At 35.3% G+C, this 16512-nt stretch overlaps 1 protein-coding gene across 5 annotated transcripts in view; it reads left to right on the top strand.

Annotated features, from left to right (window-relative positions):
• LOC145259918 (aspartyl aminopeptidase-like) overlaps nucleotides 1–11925 on the top strand; it is a 114836-nt gene extending 102911 nt beyond the window's left edge. For all 5 annotated transcript variants that reach the window (XM_080117873.1, XM_080117872.1, XM_080117874.1 and 2 more), the window contains 3 exons: nucleotides 4911–5012; nucleotides 6012–6179; nucleotides 10149–11925. In XM_080117873.1, the coding sequence (XP_079973999.1) occupies nucleotides 4911–5012; nucleotides 6012–6179; nucleotides 10149–10196 (318 nt within the window). In that variant the 3' untranslated portion in view covers nucleotides 10197–11925. The remainder of the gene's footprint in view (nucleotides 1–4910; nucleotides 5013–6011; nucleotides 6180–10148) is intronic.
• The last annotated feature ends 4587 nt before the right edge of the window (nucleotides 11926–16512 follow it).

Here is a 16512-nt window from a genome sequence, read left to right as displayed (position 1 = left end):
TATGCCTACTCAACACCAAAGAAAATACATATCTACACCCAGCAACAGGCACTCTCTCAGTTATTGATTTAGCAATTTGCGACCCAACTCTATTTATGGACTACAACTGGAAAACACATGATACATGCGGGAGCGACCACTACCCAATTATATTAGAAAACAAAAACCCAGAACCAGACGACAAACCCTCCCGTTGGAATTTAAAAAAGACAAACTGAGAAAAATTCCAAAACTCCTGCAAATCTAGACTGATACCAGAAGCAAACACCCAGACTGAGGATCACATAATATATTTCAACAATACACTCCTTTCCATTGCAAAAGAAAACATACCAAAAAGTTCTCCCCCTACAAAAGTCAACAAACCATGGTATAACAAAGAATGCAAGGAAGCAGTGAGAATGCGCCGTGCCAAACTAAAAAAATTTAAAAAGAATCCAACTAAGGAAAACCTAGATCAATTTAAAAATATCAGAGCAAAAGCATCAAAGAAGCAAAAAGGAACACCTGGAAAAACTTTGTATCTATATATATAAAAGCGAAAATGTATGTATGTATGTTCACTTTTTCTGTGTGTCTACAAAAGGCTTCTTTCAGAGAAGCGGTCGCTTGCTTCACAACTTTTTAAAACTTTTTATATCACATACAAATCGTAATATCTCAGTTAACAATGAAGCTCGCCTTTAATTTGCTCGATTTCGGGAAGATAAATATTCAACATTTGTCGCTCGCCGCATGTGGGTTAGTCTTTTTCCTATAACATCTTGGGGGAAAAAAAAAGGGTTAAGCAGTAAATGAAATCCCGCAGTCAAACTTGACCTCATCAAGTCATTAAAATGGACACCTGCTAAATCCAAGTAATTAAATTCAAACGTGTTTCCGTTAGCATGTCGCGGTGGGGCAATGGTTAACATCGCACTTTTTTTTCTTTTTTTTTTTTTTTCACTTTAATTTACAACTTTACCTCAAGGGTTTGGGTTCAATCCTCATACTTACTTTTTTTTTTTTTTTACCCCCCCCCCCCCCCCGGTTTCCACACACACCTCCAAACACCCGGGCAACGCCGGGTATCCCTTGCTAATCAAAAATAAATGAGAACACCAAAATCAAAAGTATGGGAGATGGTAAGAAAAATATCTGGGAAAAACAATGCAGACCCAATCAAACACCTTACTTACAATAACATAAAAATTACTAACAAAGAAAATATTGCAAACAAACTAACTAAACAATTCTCCATAAACTCCTCATCAAAAAATCAATCAAAGAAATTCCAAACCCTAAAACAAAACGAAGAAAAGAATTAACTTCAAATCAAAAAACGAAGAACATTACAACGAACCATTCAACAGAACAGAACTAAAAGAGGCAATCCAAAAATCTCATGATACAGCAGTAGGCCCTGACGAAATTCACTATCAATTTCTAAAAAACCTACCAGAACCGTCTCTCAACTACCTTCTACAAATATACGACATATGGATGAACAATAAATATCCCCAAAAACTGGAAAGAAGCCATAGTAATTCCAATACCTAAACCAAAAAGAGCCCATTCAGATCCAACAAATTACTGACTCATTGCCCTCATCAGCTTCGTATGCAAGACCTTCAAAAGGATGGTCAATGAAAGACTAACATGGTATCTTTAAAGCAAAAACCTGATAACAGAACATCAATCAGGCTTCAGAAAAAATAGAAGCCTCATCGACCACCTAGATTAGAAACATTCATCAGAGAAGCTTTTGCCAGAAAAGAACATCTGATAACAATCTTTTTCGACGTAGAAAAAGCATATGACACTACTTGGAAATATGGCATTAAAAAAGACCTATATGAACTTGGATTTAGGGACAGAATGCCAGAATTCATTTGCAATCTCTTAAATAATAGACACTTCAAAGTAAGACTAGGCAACACACTCTCAGCCCAAAAAGAACAAGAAATGGGGGTACCTCAGGGTAGCATCTTATCCGTCACCCTTTTCAACATAAAAATAAATAAAATCATTGAAAACATAAACCCTGGTACTAACTGTGCCCTATACGTGGACGACTTACTCATCTGCTACTGATCAAGATACATAACCACAGCTGAACGAAAAACTGCAACTTTGTCTAAATAAAATAAACAAATGGGCCACAGAAAATGGTTTTAAATTCTCAAAAGAAAAAACAAAATGTGTCCATTTCTGTAAACTCCAAAGAACTCACCATGATCTCATCCTAAAACTCGATAACAATATCATCCCTGTCGTTGAACAACACAAGTACCTGGGCTTAATATACAACAGGAAACTGACCTTCATACCTCACATAAAAAAATTTAAAAACAAAATGTCAGAAGGCCATTAAACTGATCAGTCCTAGCCCACACTAACTGGGGCGCTGACAAAACCACACTACTTAAACTATACCGTTCCTTAATAAGATCCAAGCTGGATTACGGATGCTTCATATATGGGGCAACCAGAGAATTATATTTAAAAGAACTAAACACAATACATCACCAAGGCTTAAGACTGGCTCTCGGAGCCTTCACCACTTCACCAGTGAAAAGCCTATACACCGAATCTAACGAACCTCCACTGACTCTTAGACGGAAAAAACTAGTCCTCCAATACTGCAAAAACTCTCATCATGCCCATCAAACCCTGCAAACGATTGTTTTCCAACCACAACACACAAACTTCTTCAATGGGAGAGAAAATATTATCAATCCATACAGTCTACGTAAAAGACCTTCTTACAGAAGCCCAAATAGATACCACAGAAATCCAGGTTTCCCTCAAACCAAAATCTCCACCTTGGCTAATTAAACAGCCATTGGTAAATTTAAAACTCAAGAATGTAACAAAATCTTCTAAATCCAACACACATCCCCTAACTTATACAAATAACTTCAATAATAGAACAATATCAGAACTGGACACACATCTACACAGATGACTCCAAAGAACTAAACAAAGGTGGAAGTGCAGCCATATCTAACAACATTATACTACAAAAACGTCTCCCAGACAACTGCTCAATTTTTAGTGCTACCTAGCTTTAGACATCATCCAAAAAACCAAGTCAAACAAATACTTAATGTTATCTGATTCACTTTCAGTCTTAACGTCATTAAATAACAAAAACTTGAACAACCCCTTAATCATAAACCTCCTGGAAAGAATCACGTCCCTTTCCAAAAACACTGACATCGTATTCTGCTGGATTCCCAGCCACATAGGACTCAAAGACAATGAAAAAGCTGATACAGCAGCAAAAAAAATCTTTAAAAATGAATATCAGCAATACAAAAGTACCTCACACTGATTACAAACCCCTTATCAACAAATACATCACTTCCAAGTGGCAGGAGTCATGGAATGCCTGCAAGAATAACAAGCTCCAGCAAGTGAAGCCCAACCTCGGGAAAAGAACGGAGGAAACAGTGATGATAAGACTAGAAGTCAAACTAACAAGAATAAAAATAAGCCATACCCACTTAACCCACTCATATCTCCTAAAAAAATAAAGCCAACCCATCTGTATACCTTGTCAAACACCACTCACAATCAAACACATATTAACTGAATGTACTGATTTTGTAACAGTAAGAAATCTATTCTACAAAGAAAACAATATTAAAGAGTTTGTTTTTTAAAAAATAATTATTAGATCAGGGTTAATGTTTCGAATGAAGCAGATTTCATTTTTCTCCATCATATTTTCCCTTTTGGCAATGGTTTCAACCATTTGTTTGATTAAAAATTTGATAATATGTGTAAACGCTTACTTTCTTAAGTGGTCTTATGATTTTGACTAGGACTGTATATATATATATATAATGAACATATTTACCTTATGTATGTGTGTATGCATATATTTATAGGATAATAAATGAAATTTATATAGAAGATCCCTCTCTAGTTATATATGCATCCATTGATCTTCTCTTTGGGTTGTTTTATAATAAACATCCTCGATTTCGGACTCTTTGAACATTCTTAATGATCGTAACTATATTCTTTTTGGATTGATGAACATAATTTTGATTTTGATTTTTTTTCCACACAATGGATTCCATCATTATGATTTATGTTTTTAACTGGAGATTCTGAAGAAAGGGATGCCTTTTTTTATTGCCAACTGCATGGATAACCATTGTTTACCGTACAGATTTTCAAAAAAATCTAAATTTATTGAGTTGTTTTGGATATGAAGTGTTGGAGTTAAAGTTTTTCTTTGAACTGCCGAATACTGTTAAATTTTCGTGCAAAAAAAAAACAAGCTTGTAATATTCTCGGCACACGCAAAAAATGACAATTCTTTTTCTTTTCCTGTTTCGATGTTTGTAGAAAATCCCTCTTTCTTTCTTCCCACTAACACGCAAATTAACCATACATAAAATTTGAATCCGTCAACAAAAAATGTTCTCGCTAATGAAAGAAATACCAAAATACCAGTGGTATTGAATTCTACATAGTTGATTCCATAGGTTGTAACCACATCTCACAGACAGAAAATACTCAATTATAATATTATAGAGAAAATTGTAATCGGTGCAAAACTTACTTGCCTCAAAAACGTCCACGTGTCTGCGCATCTTGCAGAGTTCAGCTTCTGAATGATACAAAAAAATGGTGACGCCTGGTTAATTTTGTTCTCGATGATTGCAGAGACTAACATGAATTTCTTGCCAATCATGAGCAAATGAGATGTTACTGGTTTGAATAAAATGTTTACAAACTGAGCTGATTTGGATGTTAGAGTAGCAAGCTTTGACAGTAGTGTGTTAAATTTATTTCTGGACATTGTTAGTTAAAAGTGCCAAATAATTAAAAATCAATTTGTGAAAATGCACAATAGTTAACAATTGATAAATTAAATCACAAATATAAATTTTATTTCTTTCATCTTTTTTTAGGGTTATGTGCTGAAAATAAATGCCAACCAAAAGTACGCCACGACTGCTATCACTGCGGCAATTGTGAGAAAAGTTGCTGAGTTGGCAGCTGTTCCACTTCAGGTGAGTTGATCACTTTCAAATGTTTAACTTAAAAAAAAAAATAATTTCCATTTTAAAACTGTTGTATTAACTTAACCTAGGCAACTTACATCAACTCATGAACAATGAGAATATATTTAAAAAATTCTTAGGCATTTATATACTGGAAGGACTTGCCAGTCACCAAAAGAATTTGTATGGCGACATTTATAGTTGTGGATATAAGCAGACCTAGCTGCAGTGTGATTTGATCCCAGGCCTCAAGATAATGGCTGGCAGCAATGTTGCAGAGTAAAATGTGTGCATATATATATATATATATATATATATATATATATATATATATATATATATATTGCATGAAATCTCTTGCTGCCAAATCATTGACTGATATGCGATTTTCATATGTGTGATGGCAATAGAGACTAAAAAATAGAGCCAACTTATATTGATGGCAATTCAAGAAATATTTGGAACGGAATCAATGTGACCTTTTTTTTTTATAATAAAGATTGTGAGAAAACTGAGAGCAAGTAGAAAAGAAAACATCCTCTAATTGCAGGTTCCATTATTTTTAGACTGCGACAACCATGCTGAATTTATTTATTTTTTTATTTAAACCTCTAATTTCAACTTAATTTGATGTAAAGATTCAATGTCATGTTTTACAAATGAAAAATTAGACAAAAATACAACTAATAATTGTCACCAATCAGTCAAATATTTAATCTTCGACTGATCTGTATATTTTTAACTTACTGAAACTTAAGTTTTTTTGTTTTTTTTTTTATTTCAAAATACTTTGAACTATACTGACCTATTCAATCTCATTTGGCCAATATTTTATTTTTTCAAACCTAGGTTGAGATACAAAATCTGAAAAACAAACATTTAAGAAATACATTTTAAAATTGAAAAGCTACACAGTAAATTTTTTTGCATTTGGTAAAAGTTATTTGTTAGAATTTTTTTTCTCGTCTTCAATTGTGCTCTCTTGTTTTTCCTTTGTTTTCTTTTCAGGATTTTGTTGTGCGTAATGACATGATGTGCGGTTCCACCATTGGCCCCATTCTGTCCACCAAGCTGGGGATCCCTACTGTTGATGTTGGCGCTCCTCAGCTGAGCATGCATTCAATCCGGGAACAAGGCTGCACCACAAGTGTTGCCCAAGGCATTGCCTTATTCAAGGTAGGTAACTGTTTCCATCAAATCCGTTTTCGGTTTTCAAAAATCTTTGTCTTCATTTTATTCTTTTAGTTTTTTTTTTTTTTTTTTTTTTTTTTTAATTTCTAATACAACTCCATCCACCCCTACCCACATAAAAAACAAAAATAGACAGGTGATTTAACCCCCCCCCCCTTCCAAAAGACCTATTTAGTTGGTTTTCAAGAACTGGTGTTCAGAAGTTTTGTCCATAATCATCTGCAGAAAATTTTTGCAAGTAAATTTTTTTTATGTGATACAATGTTTGATTTTATTACAAAGGAGTCACCACTTATCAAGGCCTGGTGGCCACTCGAGGATAAGGGTTAATGAGTGTACAGAAGACAATGGGAAAATGTAGTAACCGTTGGTAGTGGGAGTTGGGTAAATTGGATTACTTAAGAAGATGGCTCATCAAGAACTTGTTTACAACCATATTGTAGCCAGTTGGAAAACTGGAAAACGGAACAGTTCCGTAGGTGTGTTTGTTCATGGAATCTACATTTAGTTTTAGGCACAAGTTAAGAGTGGGGGAAATTATTGGTAGTAATTTCAGTTGGACGAGTGTTCTTCATGAAAGTCAAGCCAAGTGGAACCATAGATTGGAGCTCAGATAAGCACTTGCCATGAAAATAAAGATAGAGCAGAGACAGGCTTGCAACATCTCTTCTGTGGGGAGAGAAAAGGGCATCTCCCACTAGGCTATGAAGTCTATTTTGAACTCTGTCAAGGCAGGATAAGCTGTTTCTAGGAGCTCCTAGCCAGATATTGCAACAGTACTCTGTTCTTGAATGTACTTGGCTCTTATACAAGTAGAGAATTGCAGTGTTCCATCTCGGATCAGGAGTAAAGGTCAGACCTAAAAGCTTGTCAAAACATGGAGCCTCTCCAAGACGAGAGCCATTCAATTCAATTGATGCCAGACAGGGATCAGAGCATTGATGATGGCAAAATAGAATCTTGGTTTTAAATGGATTTAAATTAACCAGCCACCTCTTTCCCCATTGCACCACGTGATCAAGATCAGAGGAGAGAATCTGAGAGAACTCTGTCATTTACAGCCTTTGATGTGTTACCATAGATGGTAGTGTCGTCAGCATAAATGTCTACAAATGATCTTAGGATATGATTTGGGAGATCATTGATGTAGATCAGGAAGATTTGGGCTCAACATTAATACTGTGAGCTTCTGATTTCTGCACATCAGCCACTATTCTTATGAACCTATCTGAGAGAAATGATTTAATAATTGAAGACATTTTCAGCTATATGTAGCTGGAGATTTTGTGGAGTAGACCTTTATGCTATACCCTACCTTTGATATGTCAACAACAATTACCCTAGAAAGAAAGCTTTCGTCAAGAGATTCGCTAATCCTTTGAGATATAACTGTTAGGACATTTGCTGTAGATCTAGCAGAATGGAAGCCATATTGCAGATCATTTAGAAGGTTATTTATACTGAGGTGGTTGACTACTTCTTCATTTAACAGATTCCAGCAACTTACTCATGATGCACAGGAGACTGATTGGTCTGTATTGGGAGGGAGATGACCGATCACCTGAATTTTTAAATACAAGACATACTGATGAGGTTTTCTAGAGTGTTGGGAAGCAATTTTTCTTAAGACAATGCTTAAACAGCTTTGTAAGTATGGGAGCTTTTTGAGCACTATAATAGGAATGCCATCAGGACCAGTTGCTTTACTAATCAAGGTTTGATTAGCTTGGTAACATCATGCACAGATATTTGTATGTCGTATAGCATGTTTTCAGAAACTGGAGAAAATGAGGGGTTGGTGGCCCTGATCGCCTAGGGTAGAATTTGCTGCAAAGAGTTTGGCTTTGTCCGATGCTGAAGAAATTACCTCGGGTCCATTGATGATTGTTCGGATAGAGCATACACTTCTATTCAGGACCCTGTTTGTTATTTGCAAAAATTGGTGGTAATCAAACCACTGCTCAGCTACTTTGGAGTTGACGAATTGAGCGTACAACTCTCTCGTATTCTTTATTACTCTTTTATAGTGGTTGCTGGCAGTTCTGAAGGTGGCTTTAGTCTCAGTACATTTATCATGTTGGAAGCAATGGAAAAAGTGATTTCTGTGCACAATGGCTGAGAACCAGGGCTGGTTGTTAGGTTTTTGCTGGAATTTTTTGGAGGGTATGAAGCACTTTATACCTACAATTAACCATTCCATCAGTTCTGATACTATAGAGGACACATTCTTTTTAAATATAGAATGCAAAGTTAAATCTGACATAAATGGACAAAAGCTATCCAAGTCAGCCATAGAGTATTGATATGATGAACAGAATTTTAAGATTTTTCAGTTATAGTAAAGATATGCTCTTTTTGACTTATCCAGTTTGCAGAGCAGAAACCATGATGGTGACAAGCAAGATATGGTCCTTTCTAATTAATAATTATCTTCCTCTCAGATAATGTAGAGCCCCTCCTCCCTTTCCTCAACTAAAGAATGGCTTTCTTGCTTACTCGACCGTATCTAATTATCCAACAGAAACCGGAACTCGAAAGTAGCAGAAAATCTCGACTATAACCAATTTTTCTGATTAATGTGTGAAAAAGACTTGAAAATTCACTTTTTTTTTTAATATTTTTTAAATAAAAATTTACTCCAGTTGTTGGCCATGATTAAGGGCAACCTGAAGGTTTCTTTTTTAATTAACTACAGGATAGAACAATAAAATTGTTGCTCTAAAGAAAACAACACTACAGCTTTATTTTTAAACTTATATTGAAAAAATCAATTCAGGTTACTTGATTGTGTAGTAGAGCTGACATCTATTCAATGTAGCCAACGTCAGCCTCAATCACTGCTTCGATACTGGTCCAGAACTGGGAACATACCTTTTCCACAAGTGCTGGCAAGAGCTTAGCAAATATTCAGCGGATGGCGGTGATCAGGCTCACTTTGGTGTTGTTGGAGGTCATGTTGGTGATGTTTTCGATGTATGACCAAATAAAAGTAGTCCAGTGGGTTCAGGTCGGAGAAGTGACAGTAAGAGAAGGGTACAAATTCGTAACACTCCTTCTGAAACTAAGCCTGGGTCTTTTTGAACATGTGGGCCGGCGCAGAGTCCTGCTGCCACACCCAGGGTCTGCCAGTGACCACGTGATTGCACCAGGTGATTACCACACTTTTCAGCAACTCCCTGTACACTTTGGTGTGGACTTTCAAGCTGATGTTTCCCCTCTCGCTTGAAACAACACCAAAGACCATAATCATGGCCAGAAATTTTGTTGAACCATCCAGATTTGCATTCTGAGGCAATGGTCCTATTGTTATTACTTGGATCGGAAGAGATCATGAGCTGTACAACGGCGCATCTCCTATCTTGCTTGTTAAATATTGTGCCACTTTCAGACATGATAGAAGGCTTTTATTGCTATTGGGATTTGTACACAATTGGCCAGCTAGTAGATGGTCTGCAACAAAAAAAAAAAAGAAGAAAACTGGCTTTCATCAAATGGAAATGGAATCATGTTAACTTTTCTAGGGCAACAATTTTATCGTTCCACACTACTACACCAAGGTATAGGTGAGGGCACCACTCTTTTCCCAGAATTACTCCACTTACTCTTGATCCTCACATCATAATGCTGAGTGTTTACCAAAAGAACATAAAATCTCGCTGCCCAAATCCCTACATAGTACCCCAGTAGATGTTTCCCCTGATAGTAGCCCCCTACACCAAAGTGGCAATGTGCCTTGTTTGGGGTGAAAATGTAATAAAAAAAAAATTAAAAAAAAAAAAAGTATTATTTTTTAATTATTTAATATACACAACTGAGGATCGAACCCAGGTCTCCTATCAAACACTTTTATCATTATGTAAAACAGGCTGGAATAAAAAGAGAACCTTTGGTTTGCTCTTGACTATGGTCGACCACTTTGCTTTTTTAATGATTTTTTCTTTCTTTTTGTTGCAGGGTTTCTTTGAGAATTATCCAAGTGTATTTCGGTCAATCAAATTCTAATTAGCTGCATTTAAAATGGATGAAAAGAATACAAGAAGAAAAAAAATAACTGCTCTACAAAAGTATCTAATAATCTTTCACCTGCAAATGTTTAAATCTTTATTTAACATAAGTCGTTTTTTATTTTATCACCAGAATATCTGCACAATTTCAATTTGAAAAATTGATTTCAGAAACAGTTACCTTTGTATCCAATCTCTTGTTTGAAATTTTTAAGGTTAGTCAGGACAATGTAAGCGTAAAAGTTTCATTTTTGTTTTCTGCCCATCCAACTGTGTAAATTTCATATGAGTATGGGATGAAAAAGCAGATAATGCTGCTGCATCTTATGGTTGGAAAGTTATTAATACTGAAAAAATTAGAATCCCTACAACAGTAAAAGTCTGTCTCCATTATTTTAAAGAGCCAGGGTGGCTGCAATTTATTTAAATTAATCATGGCACAAAAGCAGTGCTCAACTCTATTTGGATGTTTTAATGTTTTTTTATAAAAAATGGTACTTGTACAGTTTAATCAACACATTAAAAAATGAAAATATCAAGGAAAAAAAAAAAAAGTTATATTGTACGTATCCGTTTTGGACTGAAGATCTCCGAAAAAAATTTCACTTAATTTGATCGAGTAGTTTTTTTTTTTTTTTTTTTTTTTTACAGCAGAAAAACATGTTTTTATGACCGCATGTTGAAGGTAGCCATTTTGGAATTTTTGGAACACGCCATGAGAAGATAACTCAATTTAAAGCGCTGACACTCCCTCCCTATCTTTAATGCTAGCTTTTCTTCCTAAAAATCGAACCTTTTGCTCGGTATCATAACAAATGTTTTTTTTTTTTCGTTGTAAAAAAGAAACTACTTGGTGAAATCCAGTGAAATTTTTTTTTTTTTTTGAGAACTTCATTCCATAATGGATATGTACAATATAAACCTTTTTCAATATTTTCATTTTTAATGTCTTGATTAAACTGTACAAGTACTAAATGCTTAACTTAAAAAAAATATTTAAAAAGTGAGAAAATTATAAAACATTAGAAATGTTGAAATAAATTATTTAAAAACAAAACTGAATTAGGTTTTAACAATCAAGAAAAAAAAAAAAAACTTAAAAAAAATAAATGCTCATGGAAGGGAGGATAACTCGTGTTTTAACCTCAAAATTAAAATCAAAATTATCTTCTTTTATATTCTTTGAAAGTCATAATTGAAAAATGTTTCCAGTTTACCAATCTTCCAGATCAGGATAATTTTTTTTTTAAAGAAACTTAAATTAATTTTTATTATTGCAAAGAACATGGTACAACAATAATAAATAACAATTGCCTATGCAGAATTAAATATTGCTTTGTCAGATGCATTTTTATTTATGTCTAACACGGAAAATACTAAAACTTTTCATTAAGACATATTTTTGTAAACATCAGAAAATAAAAATAAATAAATAAAAAAAAAAAATTAAACAAAGACAAAACTGTTACATTTTGGAAAATTGACTCCATTAACATTTTTGAAGCAAAAAATATTGTCATATTTTCTGTATAAAATCGGAGCAATAAGTGAGTGGTTAAATATATTCCATCAAATCTGTCATTCTTTAAAAAAAAAAAAAAAAATTTTTATTTCTTTTTCATTACCTTTTATCAACAAAACTTTGCATTTTTTTGCCTAAAGGTTTTCCAATAAATATATAAATGTATATTTTTATGCAAATTTAAATAAAAACTGTTAGAATTTTTTGTTTTCTTTCCTTCCTTCCTTCCTAACTCTGAATATCTGTGCTAAGATGAATTCATTAGCTGTTTAATAATTCAGAGAATAATTCCAAGCAATGAAGCACCTCAACAGTGAAAACGGAAATAGTACTGAATATAAAGGCTTAGAACGATTCATTTTGCTGGCATGAGGGATTGTTATTGTTAATGATAAAATTTGAATTTATATATTTGTCTTTTTAATGGATCAGAGTTTTAACATTTTCAGAAAGATGGGAGAGGTCAATGCTTCTTCAGTCTCCTCCCCTCAGCTTATTTAAAAATATAGGAGGTTGAATGGCTAATCCAAAATTGCTGTTGGAAACTACTAATACAGTTTAAATGGCTGAAGCTAAAATTTAAAATGTTTTTCTGTGATATTGAGCTTCTTTAGAAAAAGTATTTGAAAAAGAAAGTTGACCGTAGATGAATGTAACCTGAAGACTCTCTTTTCTAGGGGATAGCACTATTCCTTTCTCATAATTACTCCACTTACCCTTGATCCTCTCATCTTGTAAAGCTGAGTGTTTAGCAAGTGTGCATAAAGTACCACTTTTTTTTTTTATTTTAACTGAAGATTGAACCTTAGTCTGCTGGCCTATTAGCAAGCAATCTAACCATAATGCAAAATGGACCAAAAAGATAAATATTTGGTCAAATTTGGAGAATGAGCATAATTTTGAGCAATTTATCTCTGATTCCAATCATTAAAATCTGATTGTTAAAAAAAATATTGTTCATGTTTTTAGGAGGATGGGGCTATGCAAAAAGATAAATGTTACCCCACACACATACAAGCAAACTTAGAAAATCTGCATATGTAGGTAATTGAATTAGCGGGCCACTATGTTGAATAGTCTTCCTGTGATTGTCTACATATGAAATTCCAGACAATCTTAGATTTTGAAAACTGCTGGTAATACCGTTTAAATGATTGAATCTATGAACTTACAAATGTGTTCGATTTGTTGTGTTGGATTCCCATAAAAAAGTGGTTAAAAAAATATTAAGATCTGCTCTATTTAAGAATTTAACTGATAAAAAAAAAAAACACATAAAAACCAATGGTAAAAAAAGACATTATTTACTGAGTGGCTTTCATACTCTCTTATAAAAAAGGATAAATAACTTTGGAAAATCTGTCAAGGTAAGGAGATCTAATTAGAAGAGACAACATGTTCGTTAGCCCCTTTCTGTGATTGTCTTGGTATCACAAACTAACATATTTTAGAGTGCTAAAATAGGCAAATCCAGTAAAAATTCTCTTCAATTTTGACTTGCCATATCATGTTTATTTGGGTGAAGGGTATTTTGATATAATTTGGACATGAAAAGAAAATGAACTTTTGTTTTTCTCTTTTATTATGGAACTATTTTTATTTATTTATTTTTTTTTGTTTTACTTTTCCAAGCTATGTTACAAATTTTGGTGACAGGTGATTCTTTTTTTTTTTTTTTTGTGAAAAAAATGTTGATGTTATACAGTATCATGCACACCAAAATTTATATATCTCTAACACTTAATAAGTCCCAGGCCCAAAGTATAGAGGGCGCCACTAACAAAAAAAAATCCAGATTTTTATAAAGTACTAAACTTCAACTGGTATGTGTCAAAATTTGAACCTAATTATATTATATTAAATTGCAATTATTTAAGGAAAGCTACTATTGTAAATTATCAAAACAATAAAAAAAATCTTAATTTGTATCGATAAAATATTGTTTACTGATGGAGTTTGGAAGATACTGTTCAAAGAAAGCAGTGTTCAACTTTGTTCCATCGGAAACTTCAGATAAGTATGGCAAGACCCTGGGCGACACCAGATGGTCTTGCTTGTCAGAGGAAGAGAGGGCAGAAGAGGGGGGTGTTGATGTCTGATTGGGACAAAACAGAAATGTTTATGGAATTTTGACAAGAAAAGAGAAAAAAACAAATAATTGTTTTTATCTCATTGTCGTTATATATCTGTTAACGGTTGTTTCTAAAACCTCTATTAAGAGGTATGAAGAAATCCTTAGCTGATTAAGGCTGACAACTTAGAATGGGGGTCAAGGGTAAAGGTCGCTGCCAAGCATTGTTCGACCTGGGGTGACTAATCACTCCTAATTTGATAATAAGTAAACACCTCAGTGCGAATGAGGGTTAAAATTTGGTAGAGATAGGTTCGAGAGGAGGTGTAGAAATTAAGGGAACAGAGAGAGGGAGGAAAGAAAAGAAAAAGGGAGTACAAATTAATAGGATAAAAGAAGAGAGGAAAAGAAAAAGAAAGAATAACTCCAAAAAGGTAGAGGGAGGAATTACTGATTTGATAAAAACGAGACACTTGGCTAATCGGGGTCTTCTTTTCGCTCTGGCTGGCGGAAGCTTGTGATAAAACAACTGAAGGAAGAGGCCCTCTGAAAACTAGCTGAGATCATCACCAGTAGAAGAGAAAAAGGCACCTGCATCTAGAATCATTGCTTGAAATTAGCAAAAAAAAAATAGTGGTTTTAATAACCTGAGTTTCCTTTCTGCACGACATGTATGCTGAATTTATTGTCAATAATGTAATTTGTGATACAGAGAACTTCCCTGGCGTTGTTAATCATTAATACTTGCAACTTGTGAAGAATGACCCATTGATTTCAGCTGCCAGGACCCTGATCTTCAAACCGCAACAGCGAGAGACGCCTACTTGCCAGTTCCAACGCCTGTGAGAGAATCCGACCACAGAACCTGACGTAGACGATCACCTAGCCGCATTCAGGTATTGCCGGACTTGGGGTTGTGAGCGCTGTAAACCCTGAGTATCAGTGGGCTGATTTTCGAGGGTCTGAGAGAGAGGGTGCATGTTGAGGGGTCCAGTACTCGACAGAGTAGAGGTGTGGCCACACACACTTAGGGTTAATGCATGTTGCCTTATATCATGCGTGCACGGCCTGTGGGTGCTGTAGGGGTTACATAAATGGTGTTGTGAGCCAAAATATCACATCTCTATGAGATGTCCATGAGCGAGTTACAACGTACACATATATAAATGGTTGGCGTTGAACTGGGATAACACCCTGAGTTACAGCGAAAAACAGCACCGTGTCTAATCAGCACGATTACGATCGTGTTACACTTACCACAAACATTTTTTTTGTTTGTCACCACGAATAGAATTAGTTTAAGAAGAAGGTGGGGGGGGCAGAAAAAAAATCAGAAAAAAAAATAATAGAAAATATAATAGACCCAAACAGAACTTTTAGGGTATAGTTAAGACCAGTCGGCCAAAAGCCAGCCTGTCAATTGCAGAAGAGGTGCAGTGAGAGGCAGAGAAGACAGCAACAGAAGAGGTAGAACAAAATTTTGGGCCCTTATTGCTTCGCTCATTGTTTTTTTTTTTTACAGTTGTTTGTTGTCAGTGGGTTTTTTTTTTGTTTTCCTTGCTAGCAATAGGTTGTGAGAAGTAAAAAGATTAAAAAAAAAAGAACAGAAAGGGAAAGACACATTGCTATAATGGCCACCTCAGATGAAGGGGAAATAAATGATCTGGAGGGGATTAGTACAATGGGTGAGGGTCCTCCTCAGGGGAGCAAGGAAAATGGATAAGCCCATAGAGGGGATAAGAATTCCTTCCTATGCAGGCGACCCTGCCAGACTGCAAGAATGGCTGGCAGTAATAGAAAAGAACATGATCTATGGGCTAGTAGATTACGAGATGGTTCTGCTAGCTTTAGACAGTGCCGCGGGACCAGTCTCAAAATTCATTGGGACAAAATACACCGATAATCAAACTATCACTTAGTCGGAATTGCGTAGGTCACTGGTGAAACAATATGTCAGTGAATGGACGGCTATCCAGGCGGTCCGGAAGTTGACACGGCTGAAAATGTTAGACAAGTATGGTATTGGCGAACACGGATGTGAAGCTTTCACCCAGGATGGCGATGTCTTGTACAGGCAGAATAAACACAGAAGGGAAATTTGAAGGGGGACTAATTCAGATATTGCCCATAAGTATAAGTGTAAGGACAGTGAAGAGGGGGTGACCTGGAGTGAGTCGGTAGTCCAAGCGTCAGAGATGCTCAACACGTCGGGGAGGACCGTACAGATAAGGAAGGGAGAAGAGTTGGCCTACACCCATCCAGTAAGACGAACGAATAGGGTATGAGTAGGAGGGACACAGAAGAAAGAAAGGAGACCTAGAGTTGAACAACTAAGAGACGAGAACATCATAGTCCCTGAACAATATAGGATTAAGACTAGGCGACTGTTAGAGGACAACCGAGACGTGATAGCTTTGACTGACAAGGAATTAGGACAGACCAAAATGGTAGAGATAGGGATTGACACAGGAGATCACCCACCTATAAGAATAAGACTGTACAGAACTCCGATACACAAGAGAAAGTAAGCGGAAGAAGCGGTTACAGATATGTTGGAAGCGGGGATAATAGAAAGTCCAGCTCCACTTGGAGTTTCCCTATAGTTATTGTTGAAAAGAAGGATGGAGGACACCGGTTTTGTGTAGATTTCAGGCAGCTGAATGCTATCACTAAGCCACTACAGTGCCCTTGCCTCAGGTTGACGATATCTTGGCTTTGTTG

This window comes from Euprymna scolopes, chromosome 35, assembly GCF_053919585.1.
Source record: "Euprymna scolopes isolate OS-2025 chromosome 35, ASM5391958v1, whole genome shotgun sequence".
Taxonomy (NCBI): Eukaryota; Metazoa; Mollusca; class Cephalopoda; order Sepiida; family Sepiolidae; genus Euprymna; species Euprymna scolopes.
Note: the sequence above shows the minus strand (reverse complement) of the source record. Positions and strands in the feature narration are given on the sequence as shown.